Raw genomic sequence first — 18,008 nt, forward strand, 5'->3', positions numbered from 1 at the left:
TATTGATCCAATCGGAGTGCAGAAGTGCACTTCCAAGGGGCAGTGTCACCCTGGTTGCTGGGATTACAACTTGCAGTTGGCCACTGTAGCCAAGCGGAATCCACTGCAGCTCAGGAATTGGACGCTGCCGTCTGGAGCGTGGAGCCCTGGCCCACGTAGGCGTCTGGTTCCCGGGGCGGGGGTCCCAGGCCTCAGTTTACGCTGCTCAGGGCCCAGCCTGACCTTGAGACACCCTGTCTAACGTGGGAGAAAAGACAGAGCCCCAAATGAACCTCGGAAATATAACCACGCGGATTCAGCAGGGAAGGAGTTGGCTGGCGGAGGAGGCCGGGGGATCGGTCGTGAAGAGCGCTGGTGAGTAGGAAGTGTGATGAGGACGTAGCAAGATTCATTCACTCGTCCGCTAACGCTTGGGAAAGTACAATACAACAATAAACAGTGACGTTCCCTGCCCAGAACGAGCTCACAGTCAGGAAGAGGGGAGACAGACATCAATACCAGTGAGTAAAATTACAGATATATACATAAGCGCTTCTGGAGGAGGTGGTCTTGGGCCACGTGCGTTTATGACGGATCTTATCGGTTTGAGGGCTTGTTTTTTTTATGGTATTCGTTACGTGCCAGGCACTGTTCTAAGCTCTGGGGTCGATACAAGCAAATTGTGTTGGACCCAAACAGGGCTCACAGTCTTAATCCCCGTTTGCCAGATGAGGTAACTGAGGCCCAGAGAAGCGATGCGACCCGTCCGCGGTCACCCAGCAGACGAGTGGCTGAGCCAGGATTAGAACCCAGGTCCTCCTGCCTCCCGGGCTCTTTCCACCTGCCTGACCCCGCTGCTTCCCCTCAACGTTTCTTCCTTCTAGGTCCAACAGGGCTGCCGGTGACGCCCGTGGAGTCCAGCATGGGCCTGGGTTCCCCGTGACGCCAGCCCCTCGCCCCCGCCCCACCATGCCCTGGGACGTGAAGAGGCAGAGCAGCGGCCCCGGCAGCCGCGCCCAGGAGCGGGCCCAGAAGCAGTGCAAGAAATCCTCCTTCGCCTTCTACCAGGCCGTGCGGGACCTGCTGCCCGTCTGGTTCCTGGAGGACATGCGGGCCACGGAGGCCTTCCACTGGGAGGAGGGCGGCACGGCCAGCACCTACTCGCCCTCCGAGGCCCTGCTTTACGCCCTGGTCCACGACCACCGGCCCTACGCCCAGTACCTGCTGGGCAAGTTCGCCCAGCGGGCGCTGGCCGTGCCCAGCCCGACCTTCAGCTGCTGCCAGGCCCCGTCCCCTCACCTGGCCATGGCCGTCCGCTACAACCGCGTCCACATCCTCTGCCGCATCCTCCGGGCCGTGCGGGACCTCCCGGCCGGCGAGCGGGCCGGCTACCTGGACCGCCGGGGCTGCGGCCGGGTGGAGGGGGGCCAGACGTCGCTGCACGTGGCCTGCGAGCTGGCCCGCCCCGAGTGCCTCTTCCTGCTGCTGGGCCACGGGGCCTCGCCCTGCCCGCGGGACGCGGCCGGTCACACGCCGCTCGACCTCGTGCTGCAGCGGCTCGGGCGGAGCTCGGGCGCAGCCCCCCGCGACCAGCTGCTGCTGCTGGACCTGCTGTTCCTCTACGTCCCCCACGGCTTCCCCTGCCCCATGCGCCCGCAGCTGCTGGAGGATAGGCGCCACTGGCAGACCCTCGTCGGGGAGCCCAAGTTCCAGTGGCTCGCCGGCCTGGCCCCCCCGTCCCTCTTCTCCCGGGCCATGCAGGTCCTCGTCCGGGCCATCTCCCCCCGGCACTTCCCGGAGGCGTTGGATCAGCTGCCCCTGCCCGCCTTCCTCAAACCCCTGGACCTGAAACTGAAGAGCTAGGGGACGGCCCGGATGGCCGGCTGAGGGGGCCCGACCCGGGTGCGAAGCGACCGTTGAAGCTGCTCTTCCTGATAAATGTGCACTTGTTTTAAGCCGAAAAGACTATTTTTCAAAGAGTTGGAATGGCACTTTACATCTATTTTATTAAAAAAAAAAAAACCCTCTAAGTCCACGGTTGTCCGGCGTTGCAAGATTTCGACCCCAGTAGCAGTCACAGCAGCAGCCCGTCTGCCTGAAGACAAGCCACCTGCTCAGTAGCAGGAATAATAAGCGTTATGGTGTTTCTTAAGCACTTAGTTTTGTGCCAGATGCCGGGGTAGGTACAACGTATTCAGGTGCGAGGATGTGCACCTGGTCACCTGTGTTCGTTACGGCCAACTCTGCTCGCTGGTCCAGGGCATAGGGGGTAGGAGGAAAGGTGTGCCTGTGTTTGTGTGTGTGTCTGTCTTGTCTTCCTTGCCTGGAACGGCACCACAAAACTACTGCCTAGCAACCCCAGAGCCTAGCCCACCCATGCTGTGCTTTCGCCCCTCGCCCGCAGTCTCGCTGCTGTTGGGTGTCGGGTGGGCGGCGGGGGGGCTGGTGGGTGGGCCTGGCCTGGCCTGGACCAACCACCGAGGCGACTGTTGCATTCCCACCCCTTTAGGGAAGTAGCACAGCTTAGTGGAAAGAGCACGGGCTTGGGAGTCAGAGGACCTGGGTTCTAATCCCAGCTCCACCATTTTTTTTTAATGGCATTTAAGTGCTTGCTATGTGCCAAGCACTGTTCTAAGCGCTGGGGTAGATACAAGCTAATCAGGTTGGACACAGTCCTTGTACTGTGGGCTTGTATTGGGGCTCGCAGTCTTCATCCCCATTTTACAGATAAGAGAACGGAGGCGCAGAGAAGTTAAGTGACTTGCCCGGTCACCCTGCAGACAAGCAGCAGAGCTGTGATTAGAACCCAGGTCCTTCTGATTCCCAGGCTCAATCAATCAATCAATCAATCGTATTTATTGAGCGCTTACTATGTGCAGAGCACTGTACTAAGCGCTTGGGAAGTACAAATTGGCATCACATAGAGACAGTCCCTACCCAACAGTGGGCTCACAGTCTAAAAGGGGGAGACAGAGAACAGAACCAAACATACCAACAAAATAAAATAGGATAGAAATGTACAAGTAAAATAAATAAATAAATAAATAAATAAATAGAGTAATAAATATGTACAACCATATATACATATATACAGGTGCTATGGGGAAGGGAAGGAGGTAAGATGGGGGGATGGAGAGGGGGACGAGGGGGAGAGGAAGGAAGGGGCTCAGTCTGGGAAGGCCTCCTGGAGGAGGTGAGCTCTCAGCAGGGCCTTGAAGAGAGGAAGAGAGCTAGCTTGGCGGATGGGCAGAGGGAGGGCATTCCAGGCCCGGGGGATGACGTGGGTCGGGGGTCGATGGCGGGACAGGCGAGAGCGAGGTACGGTGAGGAGATTAGTGGTGGAGGAGCGGAGGGTGCGGGCTGGGCAGTAGAAGGAGAGAAGGGAGGTGAGGTAGGAGGGGGCGAGGGGATGGACAGCCTTGAAGCCCAGGGTGAGGAGTTTCTGCCTGATGCGCAGATTGATCGGTAGCCATTGGAGGTTTTTGAGGAGGGGAGTAATATGTCCAGAGCGTTTCTGGACAAAGATAATCCGGGCAGCAGCATGAAGTATGGATTGAAGTGGAGAGAGACACGAGGATGGGAGATCAGAGAGAAGGCTAGTGCAGTAGTCCAGACGGGATAGGATGAGAGCTTGAATGAGCAGGGTAGCAGTTTGGATGGAGAGGAAAGGGCAGATCTTGGCAATGTTGCGGAGCTGAGACCGGCAGGTTTTGGTGACGGCTTGGATGTGAGGGGTGAATGAGAGAGCGGAGTCGAGGATGACACCAAGGTTGCGGGCTTGTGGGACGGGAAGGATGGTAGTGCCGTCAACAGAGATGGGAAAGTCTGGGAGAGGACAAGGTTTGGGAGGGAAGACAAGGAGCTCAGTCTTCGACATGTTGAGCTTTAGGTGGCGGGCGGACATCCAGATGGAGATGTCCTGAAGGCAGGAGGAGATGCGAGCCTGGAGGGAGGGGGAGAGAGCAGGGGCAGAGATGTAGATCTGGGTGTCATCAGCGTAGAGATGATAGTTGAAGCCGTGGGAGCAAATGAGGTCACCAAGGGAGTGAGTGTAGATTGAGAACAGAAGGGGACCAAGCACTGAACCTTGGGGAACCCCCACCGTAAGAGGATGGGAGGGGGAGGAGGAGCCTGCAAAAGAGACTGAGAAAGAACGACCGGAGAGATAAGAGGAGAACCAGGAGAGGACGGAGTCTGTGAAGCCAAGGTCAGATAACGTGTTGAGGAGAAGGGGGTGGTCCACAGTGTCAAAGGCAGCTGAGAGGTCGAGGAGGATTAGGACAGAGTATGAGCCGTTGGATTTGGCAAGCAGGAGGTCATTGGTGACCTTTGAGAGCGCAGTTTCCGTGGAATGAAGGGGACGGAAGCCAGACTGGAGGGGGTCGAGGAGAGAGTTGTTGTTGAGGAATTCTAGGCAGGAATTCTAGGAATTCTAGAATTGAGGAATTCTACTCATCTGCTGACCCTGGGCAAGTCACTTCACTTCTCCGTGCCTCAGTTTCCTCATCTGGGGACACAGGGACGAACTCCTCCTCCCTCCTACCGTGAGCCTCATGTGGGACAGAGACTCCCAAGCCCGTGCTCTTTCCATTAAGCCATACTGCTTTATAGCACTGTCTCCCTCTCTGTGTTGCAAGCTCCTCCTGGGCAGGGAATGTGTTTACCAACTCTGAAAGAACGAACTCCCCCAAGGGCTTAGCACAGTGCTCTGCACACAGTAAGCACCCAATAAATACCAACGATTGATTGATAATCTTTGACCTGAACAAACGACAAACAAGAACACACGAATTCAGATTTCATTAGCAATTCATTCCTGGGCAGATATGTATGTCAGGCTTTCCCAACCGTACAGCTAACCCATCAACCAGCAACTACCAGGTGAATCCCCCTGCTGAAAAAAGGGAAATAAACAAGTGAAACGGGTAACTGTATTATTGAACCAAGCTAATGACGGCCCTGTCATGGAGACAAAGGCAGGAAGTATTAACTTAATTTAAATACGAGGAAACAGAGGCACAGAGAGGCTTAAGCGAGCCATCCAAGGGAAGAAGCGTAGAGCAGGTCAGGGGCTGAGCTGGGAAGAGAACGCCAAGTGTGACTTTCTATCACCCTCCCTTTTTAGACCGTGAGCCCCATTGCGGGGAGGGAGAGTATCCAATCCAATCTTTTAGACTGTGAGCCCACTGTTGGGTAGGGACTGTCTCTATATGTTGCCAACTTGTACTTCCCAAGTGCTTAGTACAGTGCTGTGCACAAAGTAAGCGCTCAATAAATACGATTGATTGATCACCTTGCACCTTATATCAGCGCTAAGCACAGATTCTGCAACCTAGTGCCCACTTAAAAAGTCCCATCATTATCATTTTCAGATCCTTTGCTCAGCTTTCCCCTTTGCTCTGTCACCATTGTGCTTGTCTGCCAGCAGTCCGCTGGCAGACAACCCAGCAGGAGCCAATAATTAATCTATCAATAGTATCTACTGAGTGTTTACTGTATGCAGAGCACTGTACTAAGCTCCTGGGGGAGTACAATAGAACAGAAAGCTGGCAGCAGCGGGCTCAAAAGGTGCACGTGGCTCAGTGGAAAGAGCACAGGCTTGGGAGTCAGAGGTCATGGGTTCAAATCCCAGCTCCACCAATTGTCAGCTGGGTGACTTTGGGCAAGTCACTTCTCTGTGCCTCAGTTCCCTCATCTGTAAAATAGGGATTAAGACTGTAAGCCCCACATGGGACAACTTGATCACCTAGTATCCTCCCCAGCGCTTAGAACATAGTAAACACTTAAATGCCATTATTATTATTATTATTTGGATGAAGCAGAGCTGCCCAGCCTCTCCTTTCAGACTGGAATTCTCCCCTTTCTACTCGAGAATGTTAGAAAGATGCCTGTTGGGAAAGAGTGTTGGCTTTCAGATGGAGGTCACCAGCAGGCCTGCCATAATCAATCAATCGTATTTATTGAGCGCTTACTGTGTGCAAAGCACTGTACTGAGCGCTTGGGAAGTACAAGTTGGCAACATATAGAGACAGTCCCTACCCAACAGCGTAATAATAATTATGGTATTTGTTAAGCGCTTGCTGTTCTAAGCTCTGGCTGGATACAAACAAATCGGGCTGGACACAGACCCTGTCCCACTTGAGGCTCACGGTCTCAATCCCCATTTTTCAGATGCGGTAACTGAGGCACTGAGAAGTGACTTGACCAGGGTCACATAGCAGACAAGTGGCGGAGCTGGGATTAGAAACCATGAGTTTCTGACTCTCAGGCGCACGCTGTATTCACTACACCATGGTCCCGGACCGGCAGGGACTTTCACCTCTGTCGGTCAATCGTATTTATGGACTGCCTACAATGTGTAGAGTACTATACTAAGTGCTTGGGCCTGCCCACAACGAGCTTCCAGTCTCCCTAGAATGGGCAGCCCTACGCTGGAGCCTGTCGGCTCTCTTCCCTGGTCTCTGTGCCTGGAATTCAGCGGCTCGGGGAAACGCAAGCTGCCGCGTGTTTCAGAGGGCAGTGCAAATATTGATGCCGTGACGAGGCTCTTCGGCTGGACGCCCTTCCAACAAACAGACTCTATAACGTTCCTGGGCACAAATAGCTCCGGCCCCCAAGTTGGCGACAAGGTCACTGACGACAATAATAGTCATCGCGGTATTCGTTAAGCTCTTTCTATGTGCCAAACATGATACTAAGCCCTGGGATAGACACGAGAGATGCACTTGGGGCACAGTCCCTGTCCCACGTGGGGCTCGCGATCTAAATGAATGAGAGAGAGGGAGAACAGGGATTGAATCCTCATTTACAGCTGAGGCACAAGGTCACAAATCAGGCAAATGGTGGAGCCGGGATTAGAACCCAGGTCCTCTGGCTCCCCGGGCCCTTGTTCTTTCCACCAGGCCATTCCTCTCCACATCATCAATCGTATTTATTGAGCGCTTACTATGTGCAGAGCACTGTACTAAGCGCTTGGGAAGTACAAATTGGCAACATATAGAGACAGTCCCTACCCAACAGTGGGCTCACAGTCTAAAAGGGGGAGACAGAGAACAAAACCAAACGTACTAACAAAATAAAATAAATAGAATAGTTATGTACAAATAAAATAGAGTAATAAATATGTACAAACATATATACATATATACAGGTGCTGTGGGGAAGGGAAGGAGGTAAGATGGGGGGGATGGAGAGGGGGACGAGGGGGAGAGGAAGGAAGGGGCTCATATTAAGCCCATATTAAGCAGAAATTCCTGGCTGTTGGCTTTAAGGCACTCAACCAGCTCTCTCCCCTCTACTTAACCTCCCACTCAGCTCCAGCTCGCCTGCTCCGCTCCTCTCACCGTGTCTTGTTCTTGTCTCTCTCACCTCTAATTTCTTTCTCACATCCTCCCTTTTGCCTGGAACCCCTTTACATCCGGCAGACCACCGCTCTTCCCATCTTCAAAGCCCTTTGAAATCACATCTCTTTCAGGAGGCCTTCCCAGACTAATCTCTCATCTCCCCTCCCTATATCCCCCGCTACTGTCACTTCAGCGCTTCCATTTCACCTAAGGACTCCAATGTACTCTTCCAAGTGTTTAGTACAGTGCTCTGCACATAGTAAGCGCTCAGTACCATTGATTGACCTATTGACTGGTAGGACACGACCTCCCCACTGCTGACCAGCTGGGTTCCTTACGTGCTCAGTGGATCGGGCAGAAAAATCAGGTAATCCAGACTTTTGAGGAGGTGGGGAAGATGAAGAGAGGGGGGCAATTTTGTGGCTGGTGGGGGTGGGCGGGGGGTGGAGGGGATCCCCTGGCAGGGGACGGAAGCTTCTGGTGGTCAGTGTGAGGAAAGAGCCAAGAGCAGAGCTTGGCAGACCAGAAGCCCACAGACTGACTGCCCCAGGAACCAGTGGGTGGATGCTAGAGGCTCTCCGGAGAAGTCCGCCTTTCCTCCCGTGTCCTGTGGGATTCATCCATTCATTCACTCAGCCGTATTTAATGAACGCTTACTGTGTGCAGAGCACTGTACTAAGCACTTGGGAGAGTACAATATAACAACGAACAGATTCATTCCCTGCCCACAATGAGCTTCTGGAGCCATAGGGAGTTGGCCCAGAAATCTTAGGCAGTCGAGTCGTCTCCGACCCACGGCAACGCCATGAACACATCTCTCCCAGAACACCCCACCTCCATCTGCAATCGTTCTGGTAGAGGATCCACAGAAATTGGATAGCAGTGTTAAAATAGGGTGACCGTACCATGATCTGTGAGTGGATTTTTCACTGGGGGCTGCTTTGTGGCACACTACCCCTCTCTGGCTCTGCTGACACTGGTGGCAGGGCTGTCTTTCCCTCACTGACAAGTCCCCCCAGCCGATGCTCTCCCTCTCTTGCTCTATATTATCTGATATTTTATTCCCCACTACTACTCCCTTCCACGAATGTAGATACAGAAACTTCAACCAGGAGCATAAAGGCCTGAGCTTTGCCAGCCAGGAGATTCAAGAAAGAAGTCCTTCCTTCCCCATCCTATTGGGTGCTCATGTGCCATCCCTGTTGGGTAGGGACCGTCTCTATACGTTGCCAACTTGTACTTCCCAAGCGCTTAGTACAGTGCTCTGCACACAGTAAGCGCTCAATAAATACGACTGATGATGATGATGATGATCCCTGCCCTGGGGCCTTTTTCAGGGCAATGGGGAGGTGAGGGGTGGGGGACGGGACAGTTGCTGGTGCTGGGGGCAGTAGGAAATGAGGGGGGAAACTTTTGAGGGAAGGGAAGGACTTGTACACGAATAGAAAGTCTAGAGGAGAGAGATTGCAAGGCCCACATATTAATCCGAGTTCTAGTGCACACAATCCTCCCTACCTCAACAAATTCCTAGCATCCTCAGATGAAGAAAGAAGATTCCCCTCCTCACCCCCCCAGGGCCCTGGACCAGGAGACCCCCGCCTCCCAAGCAGCGTGGCTCAGTGGAAAGAGCCTGGGCTTTGGAGTCAGAGGTCATGGGTTCAAATCCCGGCTCTGCCAATTGTCAGCTGGGTGACTTTGAGCAAGTCACTTCACTTATCTGGGCCTCAGTTCCCTCACCTGTAAAATGGGGATGAAGACTGTGAGCCCCCCGTGGGACAACCTGATCACCTTGTAACCTCCCCAGCACTTAGAACAGTGCTTTGCACATACTAAGCGCTTAATAAATGCCATTATTATTATTATTATTATGCTCCTGCTGGCTGGTGGGGACACCCTCCAGTCACCTCCCTGAGTAGGGTTGCTCTGTAGATGGGAATGTGGTGTCCAGGTTCCTCCCCTGTGCTGGACAGCATCCCAGGTTGGGTGGCTATAGGGATGGGGTTGGGATTCTCTGGTGTAAGCCAAGACACCTTCCCTTCCTTGGCAGGGCCTAATTCCTGCTGCTTCCCCTCCACCCCCATTCTCAGAGGTCAGCAGGGACCTGGAGGGAGCAGGACAAGGTCAAAGCTCCTCTTCGAGGCTGGGTGGCTCCTGGGTGAAGATTAGAGAAGCAGTATGATGTAGTGGATGGAGCACAGCCCTGGGAGTCAGGTCATGCGTTCTAATCCTAGTTCTGCCACTTGTCTGCTGGGTGTGACCTTGGGCAAATCACATCACTCCTCTGTGCCTCAGGTACCTCATCTGTAAAATGAGGATTGAGACTGGGAGTCCCATATGGGATAGGGCCTGTGTCCAACCTTACTCCATATCTACCCTAGTGCTTAGAACAGTGCTTGGCACATAATAAACACTTAACAAATACTATTATTATTATTAATGTGGAAGCAAAGCCGCTCCTGCCCCCTGAGGCATATTTTCCTTCCTTGTTTCCCATTAACCTGTCACTTGGAACAGTTAAAAGCAAGCACACACACACACAAACACAAACACACTCACAGTCTCTCCAACCCCCTAAATCTGATGAATTATTCAAAAGTGAGCATTGTCAAATCTGCAGACAGAACCAGACCTAGGAGCTGCAAAAAAGGCAGGGAGGGGGAGAGAGGGAAGTCCTGATTTCAACCCTAAAGGGGCTGTGGGGTTGATTCTTGGTGCTGAGAAGCGTGAGAGAAGCCAGGCAACAGGGAGACGCCTTTCTTTGGAACTGCTCCCGGCCACTCTCAGTTGCTGAGTTAAAAACAATTCCTTTTTGTTTTTCCTACGTGGATTTCACTATTTAAGCTCCAGTTGACTAGAGGTGCCTACCCCGCAACCTCACCAAAGCCCCGCATAATGATAAAAACTCAAATTCTTGACTCCCCATGATGCTGCCACGCTAGCCTCCTGACCCCCTGTCTGGACTGAATCCACTGGCCATCCAAGTCTCCCCACCCAGCCCAGGGCTCCCGGTGTTGCCATTCCTCTTAACGAGGGTAGGACCGTTTTCCTCCCCAAATTTCTGACTTGAATTGGTTAAGTTGGAGTTTACAGTTCTTTCCCCAGGCTGGATTTCCATAACCTCTTTCTTCCCTTTAATTTAAAGGTTTTTCCAAGCAATGTCCTCGCACCAACCCCCAGACGCAGGGAGGCCCGATGTGATATCTCTATCGTCCAGATGAGGAGAGGCCCAGAGAGGCTCAGTGGCTTGTCCGAAGTCACACAGCACACGCAGGGGTGGAGCCCAAACCTAGAGCCCAGCCGTTAATGGGGTCTGCTCCAGAAACCTCCTTCCCTAATTTGGATTAGCTGGCTAAATCAGCCAGACCCTGTCCTTCCCCCAGGCAGAGCAGGCTCCCTACACCTGGTCCCTGACTGGAAGAGGCTGGCGAGTCTGAGCCAGGTTGCACCTCTAGCCCAATGAATCAATCAACGGTATTTATTGAGCGCTTTTTGGATGCAGAGCACCGTATTAAGTGCTTAGGAAAGCACAATGTAACAGAGTTGGTAGACGCGTTCCCTGCTCCGGCCTCACTCTCTTATCCCATTCACCCTGGGTACAGCAAAGCCTGCTCCCGGGCAACCAGCCTCCTACTAAGCTGAAACAACAAACTGAGGATGAAAAACACCAAGATGACAAAAGCACTTAGAACTGGTTGACTTCACTGTCAGATTGTGTGTGTGTGTGTACGTGTGTGCGTGTGTGTGTAGGAGGGGAGAGGGGGCAACCACACAGGGAAATGTCACAGCAGCGGCTGGCTGGAGACAGAATGGAAGATGAAAACATAATCCTTGCCCAGGGAATTTGAGACTCGGAATGTCACTAAACATAGCACCGAATGGGTCAATTACGCTTATCAAAGCCATCTCAGTTTAGGGAGGAATGAACCGCCGAATTCATTTGGAATGGAGACCAGGAGGTGTCTATTTTGTGTGGGAGGTGGGGCAGGGAGGGGAGACTGGGGGAATGGGGGAGTAAGAAGAGGATAGTCTGATGCTGGGATGACCTCTTCAATGTAAAAGAGTCCATCCAGCCTGCCCAGTGACGTTAAAATCACAATTACAACAGCTACAATTAATTCCTCCAGAGGCTCAGGGAAAGGTAGCTCTGCTTCCCTTTCTTCAATAACTGAAATCAATCAATCAATCAATCATATTTATTGAGCGCTTACTGTGTGCAGAGCACTGTACTAAGCGCTTCGGAAGTACAAGTTGGCAACATATAGAGACAGTCCCTACCCAACAGTGGGCTCGCAGTCTCAAAGAAATCCCAATATAAGAGCGGAAATACTACTTTTCTTTTTATGCCTCAGTTCCCTCGTCGGCAAAATGGGGATTCAATGCCTGTTCTCCCTCCTACTTAGTCTGTGAGCCCCATGTGGCACCTGAATATCAATCAATCAATCAATCATATTTATTGAGCGCTTACTGTGTGCAGAGCACTGTACTAAGCGCTTGGGAAGTACAAGTTGGCAACATATGGAGCCCTACCCAACAGTGGGCTCTGAATATCTTTTATCTACCTCAGCACTAGTGCTTGGTAAGTGCTTGTCAAATACCCCAATTGTTATTATTACAGGAAACAACCTTCCATATATCTTAAATGGGGTGGATTTGCTGAGAAGTGATAAGAATAAGAATCGTGTATTTGTTAAGTGCTTTACTAATAATAATTGTGGTATTTGTTGAGTACTTACTATGTGCCAAGCACAGTACTAAACGCTGGGGTGAATACAAGCAAATCGGGTTGGACACGGTCCCTGTACCTTGTGGGACTCACCAACTCAATCCGCATTTTACAGAAGAGGTAACAGGTACGGAAAAGTAAAATGACTTCCCCAAGGTCACACAGCAGATATGTGGCGGAGCAGGAATTAGAACCCATGACCTTCCAACTCCCAGGTCCGGGCTCTATCAATCAATCGTATTTATTGAGCGCTTACTGTGTGCAGAGCACTGTACTAAGCGCTTGGAAAGTACAAGTCCAAATACAAGTCCAAATCCACTAAGCCACACTGCTTCTCTAAGTACCAAGTACATAGTAAGTACTGGGTTACATACAAAACAAGACAATTAGGCTGGACACAGTCCCTGCCTTCTCCTTGGCCACAAACGCCATCCTCTAACACCATCATCATCATCATCATCAATCGTATTTATTGAGCACTTACTGTGTGCAGAGCACTGTACTAAGCGCTTGGGAAGTACAAGTTGGCAACATACAGAGACAGTCCCTACCCAACAGTGGGCTCACAGCCTAAAAGGGGGAGACGGAGAACAAAACCAAACATACTAACAAAATAAAATAAATAGAATAGATATGGACAAGTAAAATAAATAAATAGAGTAACAAATATGTACAAACATATATACATATACACAGGTGCTGTGGGGAAGGGAAGGCGGTAAGATGGGGGGGATGGAGAGGGGCACGAGGGGGAGAGGAAGGAAGGGGCTCAGTCTGGGAAGGCTGTGAGATCATCTCACATTCCCTAAACCCCAGAAATTATCCAAATTAGGGAGCCACGATGTCTCCACCCTTTTCTGGCCCTCCCTCATGGTCCTCCCTGACCAGCGGCGAGGGCGGGAAAGAGAAACCCGCTATATGTCCTTGTTCAAGAAGAAGCCATCCTGCCATCCCAGAGTGCTCCAGCTGCTGCTCCTCTAGCTAGTGCTCTCCACCCCAAAGAATTCCCACTCCCTCCTCCTCCTTAAAATCTACACTTTCCACCTGCACATCCAACTCCATCCCTCCACACCTCATTAAAACACTTGCCCCCTCCCTTCTTCCCTCCCTGACCAGCATCTTCAAGCACTCATTCATTCATTCAATGGTATTTATTGAGCGCTTACTGTGTGCAGAGCACTGTTCTAAGTGCTTGGGACGTACGAGCTGGTAACATACAGAGACAGTCCCTACCCAATAGCGGGCTCACAGTCTAGAAGGGGGAGACAGACAACACAACACCACATATTAACAAAATAAAATAAATACGATAGTAAATACGTACAAGTAAAATTGAGTAATAAAGTAATACATCTGTACAAAACTCTGTACTCACTCTCTAATGGCACCTTCCCCACTTCTTTCAAACACACCCATCTAGTTCCTACCCCTATCTATTTCCTAGCCCTGCACCAAAACCCTCGCTAGACCCCATGGCTCCCTCCAGATATTACCCCATCCCTCTTCTACCATTCCTTTCCAAACTCCTCAGGTGAGTACAATGCCTGGCACATAGTAAGTATAAAACAAATATCGTTACAAAAAAGTTGTTTACACCTGCTGTCTCTCTTCCTCTCCTCCAATTCCTTCCTTGACCCCCTGCAATCTGGCTCCACCCCCTTCACTCCCCAGAAACTACTCTTTCTAAATTCACCAATGACTTCCTCCTTGCCAAATCTAACAGCCTCTACGCCACTTTAATCCTCCTAGATACAAAACAAAACAAGACCTTCTGCCCCCCAGGCCTGGGCTCTGTCCCCTAAGCCATGCTGCTTCCTCATTTTCAGGTGGGGAAACTGAGACCCAGAAGTGAAGCGACTTGCCCAAGGTCACACAGCAGGCAAGTGGAAGGGGCAGAATTAGAACCCAGGTCCTCTGATTCCCAGGCTCGTGTGCTTTCCACGAGGCCAAGCTGTTTGATTCAGAATCAACTCTGACTCGAGTGCCCATGTCATCATCATCATCATCAATCGTATTTATTGAGCGCTTACTGTGTGCAGAGCAGTGTACTAAGCGCTTGGGAAGTACACATTGGCAACATATAGAGACAGTCCCTACCCAACAGTGGGCTCACAGTCTAAAAGGGGGAGACAGAGAACAAAACCAAACATACTAACAAAATAAAATAAATAGAATAGATATGTACAAGTAAAATAAATAGAGTAATAAATATGTACAAACATATATACATATATACAGGTGATGTGGGGAAGGGAAGGAGGTAAGATGGGGGGGATGGAAAGGGGGACGAGGGGGAGAGGAAGTGCAGCGTGGCTCAGTGGAAACAGCATGGACTTTGGAGTCAGTGGTCGTGGGTTCAAATCCCGGCTCTGCCAATTGTCAGCTGTGTGACTTCGGGCAAGTCACTTAACTTCTCTGTGCCTCATCTGTAGAATGGGGATTGACTGTGAGCCCTCCGAGGGACAACCTGATCACTCTGTAGCCTCTCCAGCGCTTAGAACAGTGCTTTGCACATAGTAAGCGCTTAATAAATGCCATCGTTATTATGTGCAATGTTTCTAAACAACAGGCAGAAAGGCAGCCACAAAACCTTTATAATAAATGCCATCATTATTATGTGCAGTGTTTCTAAACAACAGGCGGAAAGGCAGCCACAAAACTTTTATACTCTTTGTGTGCTACCTCTCTGGCCAAAGATCCTTTCTGATTTCTGATCTCTGAGCTACTTTCACTGTTTCCCACCTCACAAGGACAATGCAAAAAGAATGGCTGGTTTCTGATGCGAGGGTGTTCCACCCCGGGGCAACGGGTGCAAACGTTCAGAACTCATTTACTTCCAACCCTAACGGGTTATTTGTTTAATTTGGCCAATGCCATCTCTACAACAAGGGGCTAAGACTCCAGGGTAAGCCAAATGATTTGGTTGTACTTTGAATCCCCGTAGCTACTTTGCATCAAAGATTTTGCTTCGGAACATCACATTCGTACCTCTGAGCCAAACAGGGCTTATTTAACATTCCAACAGTGCAACGGGGTCTCTAAATACATTCTGTGGAAAAGGACATTTTAAATCTTGAATAATATTCAGCTAGAGAGATCCCCTTGCATGGGGGCCAAGAGTCCTGGGGAGAGAACAGATGTTGACAACGATGTTGATTTATTTCACTCTCTCGCCACGGATTTTCCAACAAGACCCCGCAGGGTTCACTGCAATGAGGAGCAGATGGGGCGAAGGTTTGCTGATGATAGCAAGTGGCGTGGGGCAGGGGACAGGAGGGAAAAAGATACCTACTGCCCCCTCGGCCCCACCTCCAACTTTCTGGACCGTTTTGATCCCTTTCTTACATTCTTTCTCTTTCTCCATTGTTCCTTGGGGACACCCTGCTCATTCAAGCTCTCATCTTATCCCGTCTGGACTGCTGCATCAGCCTTCTCTCTGATCTCCCATCCTCGTGTCTCTCCCCACTTCAATCCATACTTCTTGCTGCTGCCCGGATTATCTTTGTCCAGAAACGCTCTGGGCATATTACTCCCCTCCTCAAAAATCTCCAGTGGCTACCAATCAATCTGCGCATCAGGCAGAAACTCCTCCCCCTGGGCTTCAAGGCTGTCCATCCATCCCCTCGCCCCCTCCTGCCTCACCTCCCTTCTCTCCTTCTACAGCCCAACCCGCACCCTCCGCTCCTCTGCCGCTAATCTCCTCACCGGGCCTCGTTCTCGCCTGTTCCGCCGTCGACCCCCGGCCCACGTCATCCCCCGGGCCTGGAATGCCCTCCCTCTGCCCATCCGCCCAGCTAGCTCTCTTCCTCCCTTCAAGGCCCTACTGAGAGCTCACCTCCTCCAGGAGGCCTTCCCAGACTGAGCCCCTTCCTTCCTCTTCCCCTCATCCCCCTCTCCATCCCATCTTACCTCCTTCCCTTCCCCACAGCACCTGTATATATGTATATATGTTTGCACATATTTATTACTCTATTTATTTATTTATTTATTTTACTTGTACATATCTATTCTATTTTATTTTGTAGTATGTTTGGTTTTGTCTCCCCCTTTTAGACTGTGAGCCCACTGTTGGGTAGGGACTGTCTCTATATGTTGCCAATTTGTACTTCCCAAGTGCTTAGTACAGTGCTCTGCACACAGTAAGCGCTCAATAAATACGATTGATGATGATGATGATGATGATGATCCATATCCACGTGCATATTCCCAATGACACTTCTGCTGCCCGTTTTCTCTCACTCCTCAAATCCACTGGTCTCCAGCTGCACCCCACCTCACCCACTCACCAACTTTGACGCCCATCGATCTCATCATCTCAAATCACTGTACAATCTCTACCCAACCACAACCTCCTCACCTGCCTTCTCTCCATGGGGCCTTTCTGCCCACCCTGTCGTCCCCCAGAAGGAGCAGCGTGGCTATTGATGCCCATCTATTTGTTTTGTTTTGTTGTCTGTCTCCCCCTTCTAGACTGTGACCCCGTGGTTGGGTAGGGATTGTCTCTACCTGTTGCCGAATTGTACTTTCCAAGTGCTTAGTCCAGTGCTCTGCACACAGTAAGCGCTCAATAAATGAATGAATGAAAACACCCTTCCTCGCAAATCTGTCCTATTCCCCCATGGAGAGGTCCGAGCTTTTGATCCACACCAATTTTTTCAAGACATCATGCTCCATTAGTCTCCATACCCAAACTACCTTCCTCTGATGCACAGACTGACTCCCTCAGCACCACCCTCTCTTCTGAACTCAATTCGTTCCCGTCTCTTCATCAATCCTCCCTTTCCTCTCCATCCAAACTGTTTTCACATTAATAATAATAATAATAATGATGGCATTTATTAAGCGCTTACTATGTGCAAAGCAGTGTTCTAAGCGCTGGGGAGGTTACAAGGTGATCAGATTGTCCCACGGGGGGCTCACAGTCTTAATCCCCATTTTACAGATGAGGTAACTGAGGTACAGAGAAGTTAAATGACTTGCCCAAAGTCACCCAGCTGACAAGTGGAGGAGCCGGGATCTGAACCCATGACCTCTGACTCTAAAGTCCGTGCTCTTTCCACTGGGCCATGCTGCTTCTCATTACTACTCTATTTATTTAGTTATTTATTTTACTTGTACATATCTATTCTATTTAATTTTGTTAGTATGTTTGGTTTTGTTCTCTGTCTCCCCCTTTTAGACTGTGAGCCCACTGTTGGGTAGAGACTGTCTCTACATGTTGCCAACTTGTACTTCCCAAGCGCTTAGTACAGTGCTCTGCACACAGTAAGCACTCAATAAATACGATTGATTGATTGATAGTCCAAGCACTTATCCTATCCTACCGCAATTATTATATCAACTTCCTTGCTGACTTCCCTGCCTCTTGTCTCTCCACACTCCAGTCCATACTTCACTCCGCCCCCGGATCATTTTCCTACAAAACAGTTCAGTCCATTTTTCTCCACTCCTCGTTAGCCTCCAGTGGTTGCCCTTCTACCTCTGCATCAAATTAATTAATTGACCTTAAGGCACTCAATCAGCTCATCTCCTCCTACCTTACTTAACTGGTTTCCTACTACAACCCAGTCCACACGCTCCGCTCCTCTCAAGTCAACTTGGGCCCTGTACCTCCATCTCATCTATCTCACTGCTGACCCCTTGCCCATGCTCGCCCTCTGACCCAGAATCAATCAATCAATCAATCAATCGTATTTATTGAGCGCTTACTATGCGCAGAGCACTGTACTAAGCGCTTGGGAAGTACAAATTGGCATCACACAGAGACAGTCCCTACCCAACAGTGGGCTCACAGTCTAAAAGGGGGAGACAGAGAACAGAACCAAACATACCAACAAAATAAAATAAGTAGGATAGAAATGTACAAGTAAAATAAATAAATAAATAAATAGAGTAATAAATATGTACAACCATATATACATATATACAGAACTCCTTCCCCCTCCACATATAACAGACCACCA

General features: G+C 50.5%; 1 protein-coding gene across 1 annotated transcript; it reads left to right on the top strand.

The window, feature by feature from the left end:
* The first annotated feature begins 753 nt into the window (after positions 1-753).
* ANKRD9 (ankyrin repeat domain 9) lies at positions 754-1,992 on the top strand. Its single transcript, XM_038749844.1, has one exon. The coding sequence runs from the start codon at positions 949-951 to the stop codon at positions 1,840-1,842; it is 894 nt and encodes a 297-aa protein (XP_038605772.1). The 5' UTR covers positions 754-948; the 3' UTR covers positions 1,843-1,992.
* The last annotated feature ends 16,016 nt before the right edge of the window (positions 1,993-18,008 follow it).

This window comes from Tachyglossus aculeatus, chromosome 1, assembly GCF_015852505.1.
Source record: "Tachyglossus aculeatus isolate mTacAcu1 chromosome 1, mTacAcu1.pri, whole genome shotgun sequence".
Lineage (NCBI taxonomy): Eukaryota > Metazoa > Chordata > Mammalia > Monotremata > Tachyglossidae > Tachyglossus > Tachyglossus aculeatus.

Excerpts from the sequence above, each read along its gene's own strand:
- ANKRD9 (XM_038749844.1), top strand. The coding sequence starts at position 949 with ATGCCCTGGGACGTGAAGAGGCAGAGCAGCGGCCCCGGCAGCCGCGCC.